We start from the raw sequence: 14,357 nt of genomic DNA, 5'->3' as shown, positions 1-14,357 counted from the left end.
AGAGAGAACAGGAAAAGTCCTGCTACAGATTTCCATTCATGTTTGAGACTCTGGCGTATGTCGTAAAACATTGATTAAGCTTAACCTAAGATGGAACCTTCTGACTGCCCAAGGTGTTTGATAAGATCGTGTGTGTACTTTAAACCTTCATTATTGACTATTCATTAAAAACAGATCGATCAAGTTGGCTGAACTGTGCCGGACTAGAAGTATATATATATATAATCCGCACAATTACTTTGTTATTCGCACCTCTGAGCGCACACCTCTGCCCTCCCTCTCCTGAAATCAAACATTCAACATGTACATTTACATGCTGCTCCTCTGTTTTCTGTCACAAATACACCCACACACCCACACACGGCTGTGAAGCACACGTCCTCAGTGCCACGAACAGAAACAGAGGCGTTAGACCAACAAGCACAACGTTATGACACCACCACAGAGCCTGCAGCCTGATCCTGCAGCCACAGTCCCCGGGTATCAGTCCTCCCCACCCGGTCATTGAGCAGCCACACCGGCTGGCCGCTGTCTCTGTCAATGCGGCACCATCCGTCAAGCAGCCACTGGGAAACGTCAACACAGAGAGAGAGAGGGGGGGAGAGATTCAGCAGCTTTTTGCACTTACAGTGGATGACTGTCCATGATTCTGGTGTTTTTCAGAGGCTGAAAACTTGGCCCAGCGGCATGCACCATTCCATATCCACAGTGTCGTCTTCGATGGGTCTAAATTCAGGCGTGAATCACGGCGATCATCTGTCCAGAGGCGGAGAGACGGGCTGACGACAGCCCCATTAAAGCAGCCTGTTCCATAGAAACACACAGCCCGACTGCTGCGGTGACACTCTCCACAGACACGTTGCGATTCAGTCCGGCTGTTGTACCCAGCGGACTGCTCCTTGTGTGGGCCGAAAAACGCGCAGGAAAGGCGCACACCGCCGGGTCAGACGGGGGTTGTTTTTACTCAGCGTCCCCTCTCTATTACTCCTGGGTGTTTATGGGTGCGAGAGGCGGACGGACAAGGATACCTGTTATTTTCCAATCGCTGATTAAAACGCACAAACAAGGACATGTCGGTAAAGACGGTCCTCTGAGCAGCCAAGGCGTCCCAGAAGAAAGCGCTGTCTCCCTCTAGCTGTGGGAGACTCACGAAACTGAACAAACACTCCGTTCAGTTTGTTCATAAAGAGACAGCTCATAAACAGGAACAGAGGACCTTACATTATAAAGTAAATCATTTACAGTATCACAAGGGGAAACTGTAAAGTGACACTGTAAATACTTTAGACTTCATCATTTACTCCAGGTTTGGTCTTATTATGATGGACAATTTATGCCCTATTTTTGTTGCATTACTTTTTATTTTTTATTCAGTTTAAAAATAAGAACATGAAACGTGTTTTTTGCTTCTCATCAAGCCCAAATTTTTATATCTCTAAATCTGACTTTGTAAATCAGAAACTGCTTTATAATGTCACAGTTTTGACCTCGTACTCTAAATTTGATCCTGTTATAAATTTGACTTGGTTGACTGTTTATGATCTACGTTTGTATCATTTTCAGCTACAGACTCAAGGTGTTTGATTTACTTTCATAAACTATAACGAGTTATTTTGATATACTACCGCGATTTTGATTAAAGGACTCAAACTTTAGATTTTTAAAGTCTAAGTTATACTTTATTAAATAAGGTCAATTTATAAATCAGTAAGTTGGAATTTAAATTTTCATGGCAGAATTTAAATACTATGGATTCAGATTTTAGATATCATATTACTGAGTGTTTGCCTCATGCTAAACCTGCCTTAGCATTTCTCTGTTTTGATTTTATTACGAAATTTGTAGTAAGTCAGTTTTATTTATATGCACAGTTAAGACCAATGTGTTTTGTAGTAAAATAAATAAATAAACACATAAAATAATACTATACTATAATATCTAACATAATTTTTCTTTGCACTACTTCGAAGCACTTTGCAATTTGTTCTCCGATGTATCTTTCTATTGTTTTTGTATATATTTCTCCTGTATGCTATTTATTCCTGCTGTCTACTATTTATATTTTATTCCAACACAGCTGATGTGGAGCACCCACGATTTCGTTGTACATGTACAATGACAATCAAGTTTTATTCTATTTTATTCTTTTCTATGTCTTTTAGCTTTATATCTTACACTACTGGCTTAAATTCTTGTTATTCTGTTCCTAGTAAGTCACAATTTTGATTAAATTTAAACATAGGATTACAAAACTTTTATTTATCATCAAGCACAAAGTTTTATTTTAGCATTTTACTTTGTAAGTCAACATTTTCTTCATTGGCATCATATTTCTCACTTATCAGTTTACTTTTATTTCATTATTTGGACACTTACTCAGAACCCGTATACAGCAGTACATGCCTGGGGCTATTGTCATGCTGCACAATGAGATCTGATTGAGACTGATTGCTTCATTATCTAATAATTCTGTGTGTATCTCACAAACATGACCACAAATACTCATATATCTCATCCTTGCGACTACCGTAATATGTTCTGCTCTTCTCTCCCAAGTCATGTCTTTGGAAGTCAAAAATTGACATACATGAGCATTTATATTTTTTATTAGTCTTCCTGTCAATTTAGATATCTGCCTGCATTAGACACACACTATACAACATGTTAAATGTAGTCCATTTCAATCAGAAACTGTACTAAAAGAGTGGATAACTGCTAATTAAACACATTAGTATTACATTCAAAATCCAGGTTTCTTCATGTCAGGACCACAGACCCATTTGCAGACATTTTTGTCCTCGGAGCACCATCTGTGAGGATATTTTGCCTGACTGTACTGTTTGTGAACATGCAAGAGCTGTGAGAATGAGCAGAACAAATCTGCTGTGGTGTGAAGACACCAATTACATCAGAGACAACATGCTTTCATAATGCTCTGTACTCACTACTGACTCAGTGTAGTGGTGACCTGGAATAAAAGCTGTTGGCAGGTAGATTTGTTTAAACCAAAATGCCAAGATAACAATGTTATTTTGTTTTTATGTAAACACAGAGGACATTCCAAATAATTTATTTCTAAATTGTGTTTTTTGAGCAACAGTCACATGTGCGTCTAGTATTATTATATCAAGTATTACATCTATTGATGTAATACTTAATTTCCACAAAACTGAAGGATTTCTAAAGGAGTATCAATACCGAACCAAAATGCCACAACCCATTGTTTTTATCCTTCCATGCCATTTAAACACTGACCCTCTGGTTTGCACCAAAGGCTCGGTTCAGCGTTTTATCAGAAGACGATGCAAAGCTAGTTTTAGAGGTTGAGTACTACTCATTTGTGACCCACCAATAAACCCGAGGAGTACACCTTGGAAATTTTACAGGGCGAGGTCAAACCTGTTTCAATCACTATATCACAAAATGCACTTTGCAAAAAAACCCAAAAAACTAAGACTTCAGTATAGTTTCAAAAATTATCATATTTTATTTTTACAATAAAAAAAAATCAACAATGAAAATATTTACATAAATGAAAACAGAGGAAAAAAACTGTAGAAATATTGTAATAACCTCCCCACATTTCTGCAGGAAAGTGCTCTTTGTTTTAGGTACAGTCACATTACACTGCCATCCTTCAAATCCAGACTTTATTTGCCCATTACTTCAAATGAGGCATACACAACTGATGAATGCAAGCTCACATATCTTGTTTCTGTGTCATCTCCAGCCAGCCTTGGCGGACTCAGGTCAATCCCAACGTTGCAGAGTCTTTATTTTGGCAAGCGACTGTTTTGCTGTTTCCAGGCGGTTTATTACACACACTGGATGCATAACAGCACATTTTGAGAGCGGGCCAGTTTCAAATGATGTGACTGTACATGTGGTGTGTTAGTTTTGCTTTAAAGGGGCAGGGGGCAGATTTGCAGAGGCTTGCTCCAGAAAGGCCAGCGGTCCAGGAGGGGGAAGGTCTGAGGGTTTACGATGCTGACCGCTCACATCCTCCAGCACTTGTTGCCAGTGGTGTAGCTTCGTCAAGTGCTTCTGAACCAGCATTTCTTTTCTCTGTAGTTCATTACGCAACTCTGACACATCCTGAAGTGAGAGGACAAGTTGACGAATTGAGAAAAATGAATAATACATACATTCATGACTAGTTGTTTATTTTATTTTGCACAAATAACAAGGAAATTTATTGGGAACATAAGTGGACCCAATTCATTGCAATAGTTTACCTCTTTCACCACTTGCTCTGGTTTCTGCACAGACAGCTGAAGCCTTTTCTGTAAGAAGAAGCACTCAGTCTGCCGAGCCACATCCAGAAACTTTTGTATGCACTGGTCCACACCTACAATAAGCACAACACATGTCAGCATACGGACTAAAATCTGAAATGTGGAAAATAAAAGTGTTGTGCTTCACTGACCTGTTCGAATCTCCTCCTGGTCTGTTCCATTAACGTAATCTTGGCTCACCAGGGATGCAAAACATGCCTAAAGAATAAAAAGAGACAACATTCTTAAATCATAACAGACATTCTGCTCAACCATCTCAAATTTGGCTAAAACTTTTAAGATCAAAGGTCCAAAATCTGGGGCGACTGTGGCTCAGGGGGTTGGGAAGCGCATCTATGACCGGAAGGTCGCCGGTTCGATCCCTGGGTTCTCTGTCCTGGTCGTTGTGTCCTTGGGCAAGACACTTTACCCTACTGGTGTTGGCCAGAGGGGCCGACGGTGCGATATAGCAGCCTCGCTTCTGTCAGTCTGTCCCAGGGCAGCTGTGGCTACAACTGTAGCTGCCTCCACCAGTGTGTGAGAGTGAATGAATAGTGGAATTGTAAAGCGTTTTGGGTGCCTTGAAAAGCGCTATATAAATGCAATCCATTATTATTATTATGACATGTATGATGATTTCTGTGAAATGCTACCTTTCTATATCAGATACTTTTTAGAAAAATGATCTGTTGACCCACTTCAAGCATGTTTTTTCTCACCCTGAAATCTGCCTTGGGGAGTCAAACAAGTTCACAGTCTTGCAGCATTCATGGCAGTAGTCAACATGCCGTAGCAGTCGTAGTATTTGGGTAAGCGTGTTGCACTAGACTGCTAATTATGGCATGTGGAGATGGAAACCTGAACTACTCACATGAAATGAGTTACTAATCCCCTTTTCCCTTAATTATTTTGCTGTACCATAAATGTTGAACTGATACTTGTTACGTTGTCATGCTTTTATTTATTTTTTTTAAAGTTTTTGAGATATTTCTGATCACACACTGCCTCAGACTGCCTAGATATCTAAAATAGTATTTAACAAATGAAGCTAAAATTTCACAGCAATCATTATAAATTTCAAACCCTGAAACTTTCAAGCGAATCAAAGGTGCTTAAGCAGAAAATGTTCTTTTAAAAAAAAGTGATGATTTGATGTGGAATGAGTGATGTTCCAGCTTTGAGTCCAGGCAGTTTTCTAGACTGCTTGTCCCCACATAGATTAATTAAACTTTAAAATATGTGAATAATACCTGCCTCCCAACCTACACAAAGAAATTAGCAATGCTGTTGATTTGCAACTGAGGATAAATACGATAAAGACATCAATGCTAGTAAAAAAACTGTAACTAGAACTACTTTATGTTTATGCCTTAGTGAAACTTAAATATAGTCTGCATTAAAGAGCTCCATTCTTGTGTTTGTCACTGGGTGCAGAGATTTACTCTGACAGCAGCATTATTCACAGTGGTTTCTGATGTCAGGTGATAAACACCTGGCACATAAATGGCATTCATTCGGGCAGCGAGGTTTGATAGTAGCTCTTTATCTGTGGATATCCACTGGGACATCTGTGGTTGTACCCTTTTTCTTTGGAGATTACATTTGTGTGAAAGTGTTTGTACGGGTCTGTCTCCAAGCTTTGTCATCTTGTAAATTTTTCCAAAGGCATGCTGAAACTGGTTTCATAATATAAAACCACAGCTATTTTTGAAGAACTAAGGTCCCCAACCAAAAGCAGTTAGACGCATGTGAGAAGATCCTTCGTGTAATTTATATTGTGCAAAGAGAACTCAGCGTGGCAGTGCAGCGTGTGGTCTGGACACAAGCTCAGCAGAGACATTTCGACGTGGCGTCACAAAATTAAAACGACCGCAACAACCGTGAAAAGAGTTGGATAGACATTGCTGCTCAATGTTTTCCATTAGCAATTTAGCAAAGTTGATGATGGGGGGGCAGGCTGTGTGAGTGAAAGACCGAGAGGGAGAGCGAGAGACACAGTATGAGCACTCAGGTCGCATCAGAGCATCGGGTCGTATAGTATCGTGACCTACGAACTTCTAATACCTGCGACTCAATCGTACAGTTTGAGCAGGAGCTGAATGACGCGACTGAAGAAGAAAAAAAAAATCGCACAGTGTTTGCCCAGCTTAATGCTAGAAGCATAGCGCATTAAACCAACAAAGGAGTCAGGTGTACATGATGTGTGAAGTGTGTGTCTATTGTGTTTTTTTCTTTTTTTCTTTAGTTAAGTGACAAAGAGGGAGGATTATGGTGTTTTAGGTGTTAGAAGACAGGAGCCCGTGCGTTTGTTACCAAGTGTCTGCTAATTAGCAGGGCACAGACAGGGGGCGAGGCTGGGACTTTGTTACACGCCACAATACTTGCTCATAATAATAATGATTATTATTATTTTTTAATAATTTTAAGAACAGGACTTGAATGTAAAATGGGTACAACAGCACCAGCAAACAAACACTAACTCTAACCGGCTAAAGCTGCTAGCGACAGTTAGCATGCACAGCTAAAGGAAGCCAGCACTGAAGACTCCTACCTCAAAAGAAGCCTCCAGTTCATCCACCAGCGTGTTGCTTCCTTGCGTCCTGGGAGCGGCACTAGCAAAACTCGGCTGGCCCGGTCCGCCGGGACCCCCGACAGGATGTGCACCAGGAGGCTGCTGGCCGCTAAACATCCCACTCATGGACGAAGCCATCTTGATCCGATTGTTTTTCCCCTCTACAGTCCGCGCATGCGTATACAGTCTACAGAGCTTTCTAGCCAAACTTAGGTGGACAACCTTTTGCACATCTTTTGGGACACAGTGGCAATATCTTTCTGGTCTGTTGCTTTTTTGTGGGGGACATAATTTAGTCAAAGCGTCCTCCTGAGAGATGATAGGAATCTATATCTTTATATACATTAAAGTTTCTGAGTAATGTCTCATATTTTGTACAGTTGTGTACCAGAAATTGGCAGCAGCTGCATCACTGTAGTGGAATGCAAACGTAGTTTAAACACCCCTACATACAAGTCTTTGTCCTCAAAGAAACGGTTTTCCCACTTTAGTGTGGGTGCACTCAAATGATGCAGAGTCCTGACCTCTAACTCATCGAACACCTGTGGGACGAGTGAGTCAGGTATCATCCAGGAGGAGAGGCCAGCTCACTCATTTTGCCATCTCTGAGTGGAAGCAAATCTGCAGCCAGGTTTCCAGAATCCTTCAAATAAAAGAAAATAAATAATTTAAATAAAAAACTGGGGGCAGTGCCTTGCCCCTAAACTAGCAAGGTACTGTCCACATTTCTTTTCTTAAAAATAAATAAATAAATCATCACATGACTATAATGAGGTACACCGTGTACATCCATTCTCAATAGAGCATGTTTGAACAGTGACAGTCATACAAAACAGTTTTTATTTACCAGTAAGAATTTATTTATTCATACTACAAAAAATACTGTTGATGCTACACAGCTTCAGGATGACAACAGGACCAGGGACTGGTCTGAGACTGATGCATGTGGTTTATGGAAACAGTGAAGCTCAGATGTGTTACAAAAATATCTCCATTTCATATAATTATATCAGTTTATCCAGTGGCCTGTTTCACACTGTGTGGCATTTGACCATCGTGTTTGGCCCTCGGTCTGTTCCTACACTGTTGAGTCTTGCTAGAAGATTGGGAAATAGTCTAATCAATATTTGTTGTCCATCTCCTTTTAGCCATTGTGGGCTAGACCAGCAGCAAACTCCACCAGTGTACGTGTTGGTCTTCCAGACATGCCTTTCCTCAGGTAGGGGACTTCGTCTTTGTTACTCATCACACCGGCGATGTCCAGATGAGCCCAGTGAGGAGCTTTGACAAACTCCCTCAGGAATGCAGCTGCAGTGCACGCACCACCAGAACTAAAAAGAAATCACTCATGAGAAGAAGAAGAAAAATTCCAATTCATTGCACACTGGAGCATTGACTGGACGTCTCTCTGCTGCAGCGATGCCTCTAACAGGAGATGAGACACAGATACGTACCGGCTGTACTTGCCGATGTTGTTGAGGTCAGCCAGCTGGCTGTCAGTCACCTGTTTGGTGTAGTGCTGGAACAGAGGCATCCGCCACACCCTGTCACCTGTCACAACACTAGCCTACAAACACGGACACACACACGTTAACAGAAGAGCTGATGAACTGAGACACCGTGTTTTAACGTGTATCTGCAGTACCCTGTGCAGCTGCTCCCAGAGCCAGTCAGAATTTGTAAAGACTCCTGCTGCCGCTGAGCCGAGCGCTACATCCATCGCACCTTGAAGACAAAATACGCCACGATTTTGACATTTGTCTATGATTAATGTCTTGCAGCATAAAGAAAATTTGATGTCACTGTGTAAACAAACTGCTAAAGAAATCCTACCTGTTAGCGTAGCAACATTGACAATGGCTCTGGGGTTGAAGACATGTCCATAACAGAGAGCATCAGCAAGGATCAGTCTGCCCTCTGCATCTGTATTATCAACCTGGAACACAGAAACAAAAACACTGTACAACTGTACACATGCAGTAAATGTCCTGGTACCTACAGTGGTGTGAAAGAGAAAAGTTATCCAAACCTACCCGATCCTGTGTGAAAAAGTAGTTGTGCCTCTTGTTAAATCATAAATTAACTGTGATTAACCACATTTTTTGGAAAGCTGAGTTCAGTTTCATTAAATACACTCAGGTCACTTATATAAAACCTGTCTGACAGGTTAAAAGATCTCAAAACGCAACACATCATCCCATGATCTAAAGAAACACTTTTGAAACAAAGTAATCGGGATGTATCAGTCTGGAAAGGGTTACAAAATCATTTCTAAGCACTCCAATGAACCATGTTGAGAACCATTATACAGGCATGGAGAAAACATGGAACACTGGCGAACTTTCCCAGGAATGGCCGGCCTCAAAACATTACTCCAAGAGTACGTCGATGAATCATCCAGGAGGTCACAGATGATCCTGAACAACATCTAAAGAATTGCCTGAGTTAAGGTCTGAGTTCGGGATTCAACAATAAGAGAGAGAGAGAGTGGGTAAAAATGACATCCATGGCATATCCAAGGAAAAAAACCACTGCTGACCAAAAAGAACATAAAGGCTCATCTCACATTTACCAAAAGACATCTTGATGACCCCCAAGACTTTTGGGAAAACATTCTGTGGACTGATGAGACATAAGTTGAATTTTTAGAAGGTATGTGTTCCATTACATCTGCATAAAGCAGACACAGGATTTCAGAAAGGGAACATCATGCCATCAGTAAAATAGGGTGGTGGTAATGTTATGTTCTGGGGCTGTTGTGCTGCCTCAGGACCTAGAGGACTGCTGTGGTAAATAGAACCATGAATTCTGCTGTCTACCAAAACATCCTGAAGGAGGCTGCCCAGCCAGTCGTGACCTCAAGCTGAAACGCACTTGGGTTCTGCAGTAGGACAAGGATCTAAAAAACACACCAGCAAGTCCACCTTGGAATGACTTAAAAACAACAAAATGAAGACGCTGGAGCGGCCTAGTCAAAAGTCCTGACCTGAATCCAATTGAGATGCTGTGACATGACCTTAAAAAGGCAGCTCATGCTTGAAAACCCTCCAGTGGGGCTGAATTACAACAATTTTTCAAATAATTGGGCTTAATTGGTTGTTGATCAATGGTCATTACAATCTGCATATTAATGATAAAGGAACTGACCTCACAGCCCATTGTTCATTCAGTGGGCTGGTTTCAGTCATTGTACAAATATACTGTTTATAAGGTTGGGGAAACCTGCAGTCAGCTGAGACTGAAGAAGTCATTTGGATGAGTGACAAATCATTTCTCCCACTGAAAACGCTACGTCCAGACTAACAGAATCAACCCTTTGGGATCTGCAACGATCATTGGGCCAAAATTCCTCCGCAGTGCTGGAAAAGTTATCACAAACACTTGATTGCAGTTGTTGCTGCCAAGGGTCGTCAACCAGTTATTAGGTTTAGTGGGAAATCACTTTTTCCCCACACAGGGCCATGTAGGTTTGGATTTTTTTCCCCCGTTAATAATAAACACCAGCCACAAGCACATTCTTACAGCACATTAATCCATGTCCAAGCACCTTCTAACATTCAGAAGCAATTCCAAGTTCTTGCAAATTGATCCATCAGCTTTCTGACTGGTAGATGGCACGCTCTAACACTTGAGCCACAGTGTTGGCACAAGCACACTCAGGTAGCAATTCGATGCCCATTTCAGGATTCCACTAACCTGGATTGTTTTTCCATTCTTGGCTTTGACAACATCACCTGGTTTAGTAGCCTTCCCACTGGGCATGTTCTCACATAAGGGGGCCAGACCTGAATGAATCAGGGCAGTGAAGTGCTCAGACTTACACATATTATGTATGACAAAAATAAATTTAAAAAACAAACAAACGGGGTATTTAATATCAAGATGCTCACCGACAATGTTGACAGGGAGTTTCAGAGATGCTGCTGTGACGATGGAGGCGCACACCGTGGCAGCTCCGCCCATGTCGGCCCTCATCGCATCCATAGAGGCAGAGGGCTTCAGAGAAATGCCCCCACTACAGACAGAGAATCGTAAAGACAGCACTGTATGGTGTATCTGATCCCAGCCCGTGTTGCTGTGTGTTACCTGTCAAACGTGATGCCTTTCCCCACTAGGAGCAGCGGAGGCTGCTTACTGTCAGGAGAACCGTTGTAATGTAGCTCCAGGAAGACAGGGGGCTCCTCTGAACCTTTAGACACACTAAGGAAGGCTCCCATCTGTTGTTCCTCGATCCAAGCCTGCGGTCTACAATGGCACAGTTTATTAGACAAAAACACTTCTACTTCATCTACTCTTCAGAACAAAAACAGGATCGGCAAATATACAACAGTAATTCACTTATTGGAGCTATTCTGTGCAGGGTGTACCCTGCCTCTCGCCCTGTGGCAGCTGGGATAGGCTCCAGCCCCCCTCCGATCCTAAATTAGTTAAGTGGAAAAGAATGGATGCATAAAAAACTATTTTTTATATGCCTTCAGTCGGGGGAATGGGACCATTTTGTACAGTATTTGATTAGAAACTGATGAGAGGAGGCAAAGTAATTTGAGAGATAAGAGATAAATCTTTATTTATTTACAATAGTACAACGAAATTGGAAACTGAATTGAAAGGGTCCTGAAACCTGGAGGGGAAATTCTTAGATGCCAAAGCGCAGTTATTTTGAAGATGCTCTGTTGTTTATCTGTTTATAAGAGTATGTGCCATGCCTAAAGGCCACACACAGCTTTTTCTTTATATCAATTAAACACTGTGTGTCTATTACACAATATAAACATGGTAACATCTTGTTCAACCAATTGAACAAGTCCAAAGAAAATCAGTTCCCCTATGAAAGAAAACAGATCAGCCCATGACTTTAAAAAAAAATATGAAAAAATGTAAATAAACACATTCATTCATTAAATAATAATAATAATAATAATAATAATAATAATAATAATAATAATAATAATGCTTATTCACCCAGTCAATTAATTATGAAAATAAACAAATAAAGTAACTGACTGCAACAACCAAATCAGTGCTCAGAGCTAAATAAATAAATAAATAAATAAATAAATAAATAAATAAAAGAAGTAGATTTAAAAAAAAGAAAAAAAAGAAAAAGAAGTTTTTGATCATTTATGTCAATACATGGAAAAGTTTCACCTGAAACATACAACAGTTTAAAGTCAATGTTTTATTCTTCCTGATTTTGAAAGCGGTGCCGGGGATGATGATGATTAACGAAACACTCACCTCTTGTGTATGGTGACTCGATCAGCATGTGGAGCCAGTTTCTCTTCAATGGTTTTGGCAAAAGCAGTAGGCGTGATGTGATTGGCCGGCGCTTCCATGAGAAGCCGTGCCAGGTTTTGGCCCTCTGCATACACGATGCCTTTCTCCCAGCCGACCACGTCAGCGCTAGGAAGAGTCAGACACAGGAAGTAGCATGTCGCTGTATTTAAAGCGTTAAAAACCTCTGACAGTCAGCGAGCTTCAGTTTTTCGAATCTACCTGCCGTGAAGCTGCGTTGTTACTTTGGTCTTCTTCTTGGATTTGAGCTGGTCATAATGAAACAATCCCAGAACGGCGCCTTCTGCTGCTGACTGGGCATCACCACAGCTGTCCACCTCCACGTGGCTCACCTCCAGGTCCTGAAGCAACCGGCAGCCAGCTGAACGCGCATGAATGACAGAAACAAACCAGGTACAAATTCAGCATAAACCCGAATGAGTGCAGATGAAGATGTAACATGCAACAGAAGCAATGCTGTGCAATAGAACCTAAAGGTGACAATCTGCATTACCTCTGAGCTAAAGGTCAAATATGATGCATTTAGTTTTACCTTTTAAACATCCCAGAGGCATTAAAGATAGGTAACATTCGTGTCCGAATCAGAGGATGCACTTTTTTTTTTCTTTACTTTCACTTTGAGATCCAAAGCATTTCAGAGGTGCTGTGCTATGCTCCAGTACCCAGAGTACACGGATTACACAAGCACCCATTCGCAAATGCACCGTAGACTTGTACAAACATTTCTAAGGGTGTCAAAGCATAACAGCAGTTTCCACACTGACAGATTATTATAGCATGACTGTTTGATTAACAAACAGAAGGAATAAGAAAAGGCAGAGTTAACTTTGTGGCTGATACAATTAAAGGTCAATGACTTTGGGATATGTCATAGATGAAAAAAGAAAAAAAAAAAGAGCCAGCTGAGGTGGTTCATGCATCTGGTTGGGATGCCTCCAAATGGAGCTTTTCTAGTCACACCCAACTGCAAGGAGATCCCGTGGTGGACACAGAACCCGCTGGAGAGATTACTTATCTCACACCTTGAGATCCATCATAAGGAACTGGAAATATGTAGGAATGCCACCAGAACCATGTATTGGATAAGTGGAAGAGGATGGATGGATAGATGGGTGAGATAATCTACTGGATTGATGGATTGATCCCTGGCTGATGAAGTGTTCGCTGAAGTTTAAAAAAAATGCTTGTATTAATGGGGAATGTTGTATAAATCTTTGAGTGCTCAAATAGAGTAGAAAAGCGCTATATAAGAACCAGTCCATAACACATTTAAGCCATATTGCACAACACTTTACTCCTGTTATACACACCAACGGCATACCTGACACAGCCTGCCTGATGTTCTCCTTGCTGGTGTCCCAGTTTTCTGTGCGACAAACACCTGCGTTGTTCTTACCCAAACCGACTACTGCTACACATGGGAAGTCCTGCAGGAGACACACAAACAACATTCATCAGGAGATCTTAGACTGAGTAGACGGGGGTTTATAAACATAAAGTCACACCTTGTTACCTTGTGAAGTCCATAAAATACTCTGCTTTTGCCGTTCTTGAGTGCAGGCCCAGAGCTGGGAAATACAAATGTTTATGAGGCTAATCGCACACAAAGGATGCTGTTCACTCTCAGTCTGCAGGTAACAGAGACTCACAGTTTGAGCAGCTCAGAGAGCTTTCCGGAGAGAGACTTGTCAAACCCTGCAGCCGCCTCTGTCAGGTGAAGAGTGCCCTCATCCTCCTCCTCCTTCTTCTCAAACACTCCCAGCACCAGACCCTGTAGACACACAAACACCGTTTAATATGATAAAAGATGCAGACGGCCACATTCTCACGCATGAACCTGCAGAGCATCTGAACCAACACACGGAGCCGAACTGATCTGAAACTGAATGAGTCTCGTGTGGTGATGATGATGATGATGTAACTGTCACCAGATGCCAAACTCACCTTTCTGTCGCTCAGCTGAGTGTGTGAGACACAAAACGACCTGCAGGAGTTTGTCCGCACCGCCGTCCGCGCAGCTGTCCTCACCAGAAACATTGTCATCTGTTGCACACACACCGAGAGCCCAAATAAATCACTTTTAAAGGTCGTGCACTGAGCATGTGCGAGAGGAAGCCGATCGGTCGCGTTTATTTGTACGTCACAGTGAGACGACGGGAGAGGGGCCTTTGTCGCCACCTAGCGGCAGATGGATAATTGATTAAGAGCCAGTATTA

General features: G+C 41.6%; 3 protein-coding genes across 3 annotated transcripts in view; all 3 read right to left on the bottom strand.

The window, feature by feature from the left end:
• Positions 1-1,124, bottom strand: part of klhl2 (kelch-like family member 2) — a 10,527-nt gene extending 9,403 nt beyond the window's left edge. The window contains exon 1 of the mRNA XM_005727004.1: positions 629-1,124. Coding sequence (XP_005727061.1) covers positions 629-696 — 68 coding nt within the window. The 5' untranslated portion in view covers positions 697-1,124. The remainder of the gene's footprint in view (positions 1-628) is intronic.
• Positions 1,125-3,515: 2,391 nt separating this feature from the next.
• med28 (mediator complex subunit 28) lies at positions 3,516-7,045 on the bottom strand. The gene is made up of 4 exons (XM_005727003.2): positions 6,826-7,045; positions 4,427-4,493; positions 4,236-4,348; positions 3,516-4,095 (listed from the first exon to the last, which is right to left on the bottom strand). Exons 1-4 carry the CDS (start codon positions 6,982-6,984, stop codon positions 3,892-3,894), a joined length of 543 nt encoding a protein of 180 aa, XP_005727060.1. The 5' UTR covers positions 6,985-7,045; the 3' UTR covers positions 3,516-3,891.
• Positions 7,046-7,682: 637 nt separating this feature from the next.
• lap3 (leucine aminopeptidase 3) lies at positions 7,683-14,295 on the bottom strand. The gene is made up of 13 exons (XM_005727002.1): positions 14,086-14,295; positions 13,791-13,912; positions 13,655-13,709; positions 13,463-13,568; positions 12,343-12,502; positions 12,085-12,249; positions 10,933-11,091; positions 10,737-10,861; positions 10,543-10,631; positions 8,680-8,782; positions 8,492-8,571; positions 8,301-8,413; positions 7,683-8,177 (listed from the first exon to the last, which is right to left on the bottom strand). The coding sequence occupies exons 1-13, from the start codon at positions 14,182-14,184 to the stop codon at positions 7,991-7,993; spliced, it is 1,563 nt and encodes a 520-aa protein (XP_005727059.1). The 5' UTR covers positions 14,185-14,295; the 3' UTR covers positions 7,683-7,990.
• Positions 14,296-14,357: the final 62 nt, after the last annotated feature.

Source organism: Pundamilia nyererei, unplaced genomic scaffold, assembly GCF_000239375.1.
Source record: "Pundamilia nyererei isolate P.nyererei 1_Seehausen unplaced genomic scaffold, PunNye1.0 scaffold00022, whole genome shotgun sequence".
NCBI lineage: Eukaryota > Metazoa > Chordata > Actinopteri > Cichliformes > Cichlidae > Pundamilia > Pundamilia nyererei.
The sequence above is the reverse complement of the archived record's forward strand: the minus strand, read 5'-3'. Positions and strand labels throughout refer to the sequence as shown.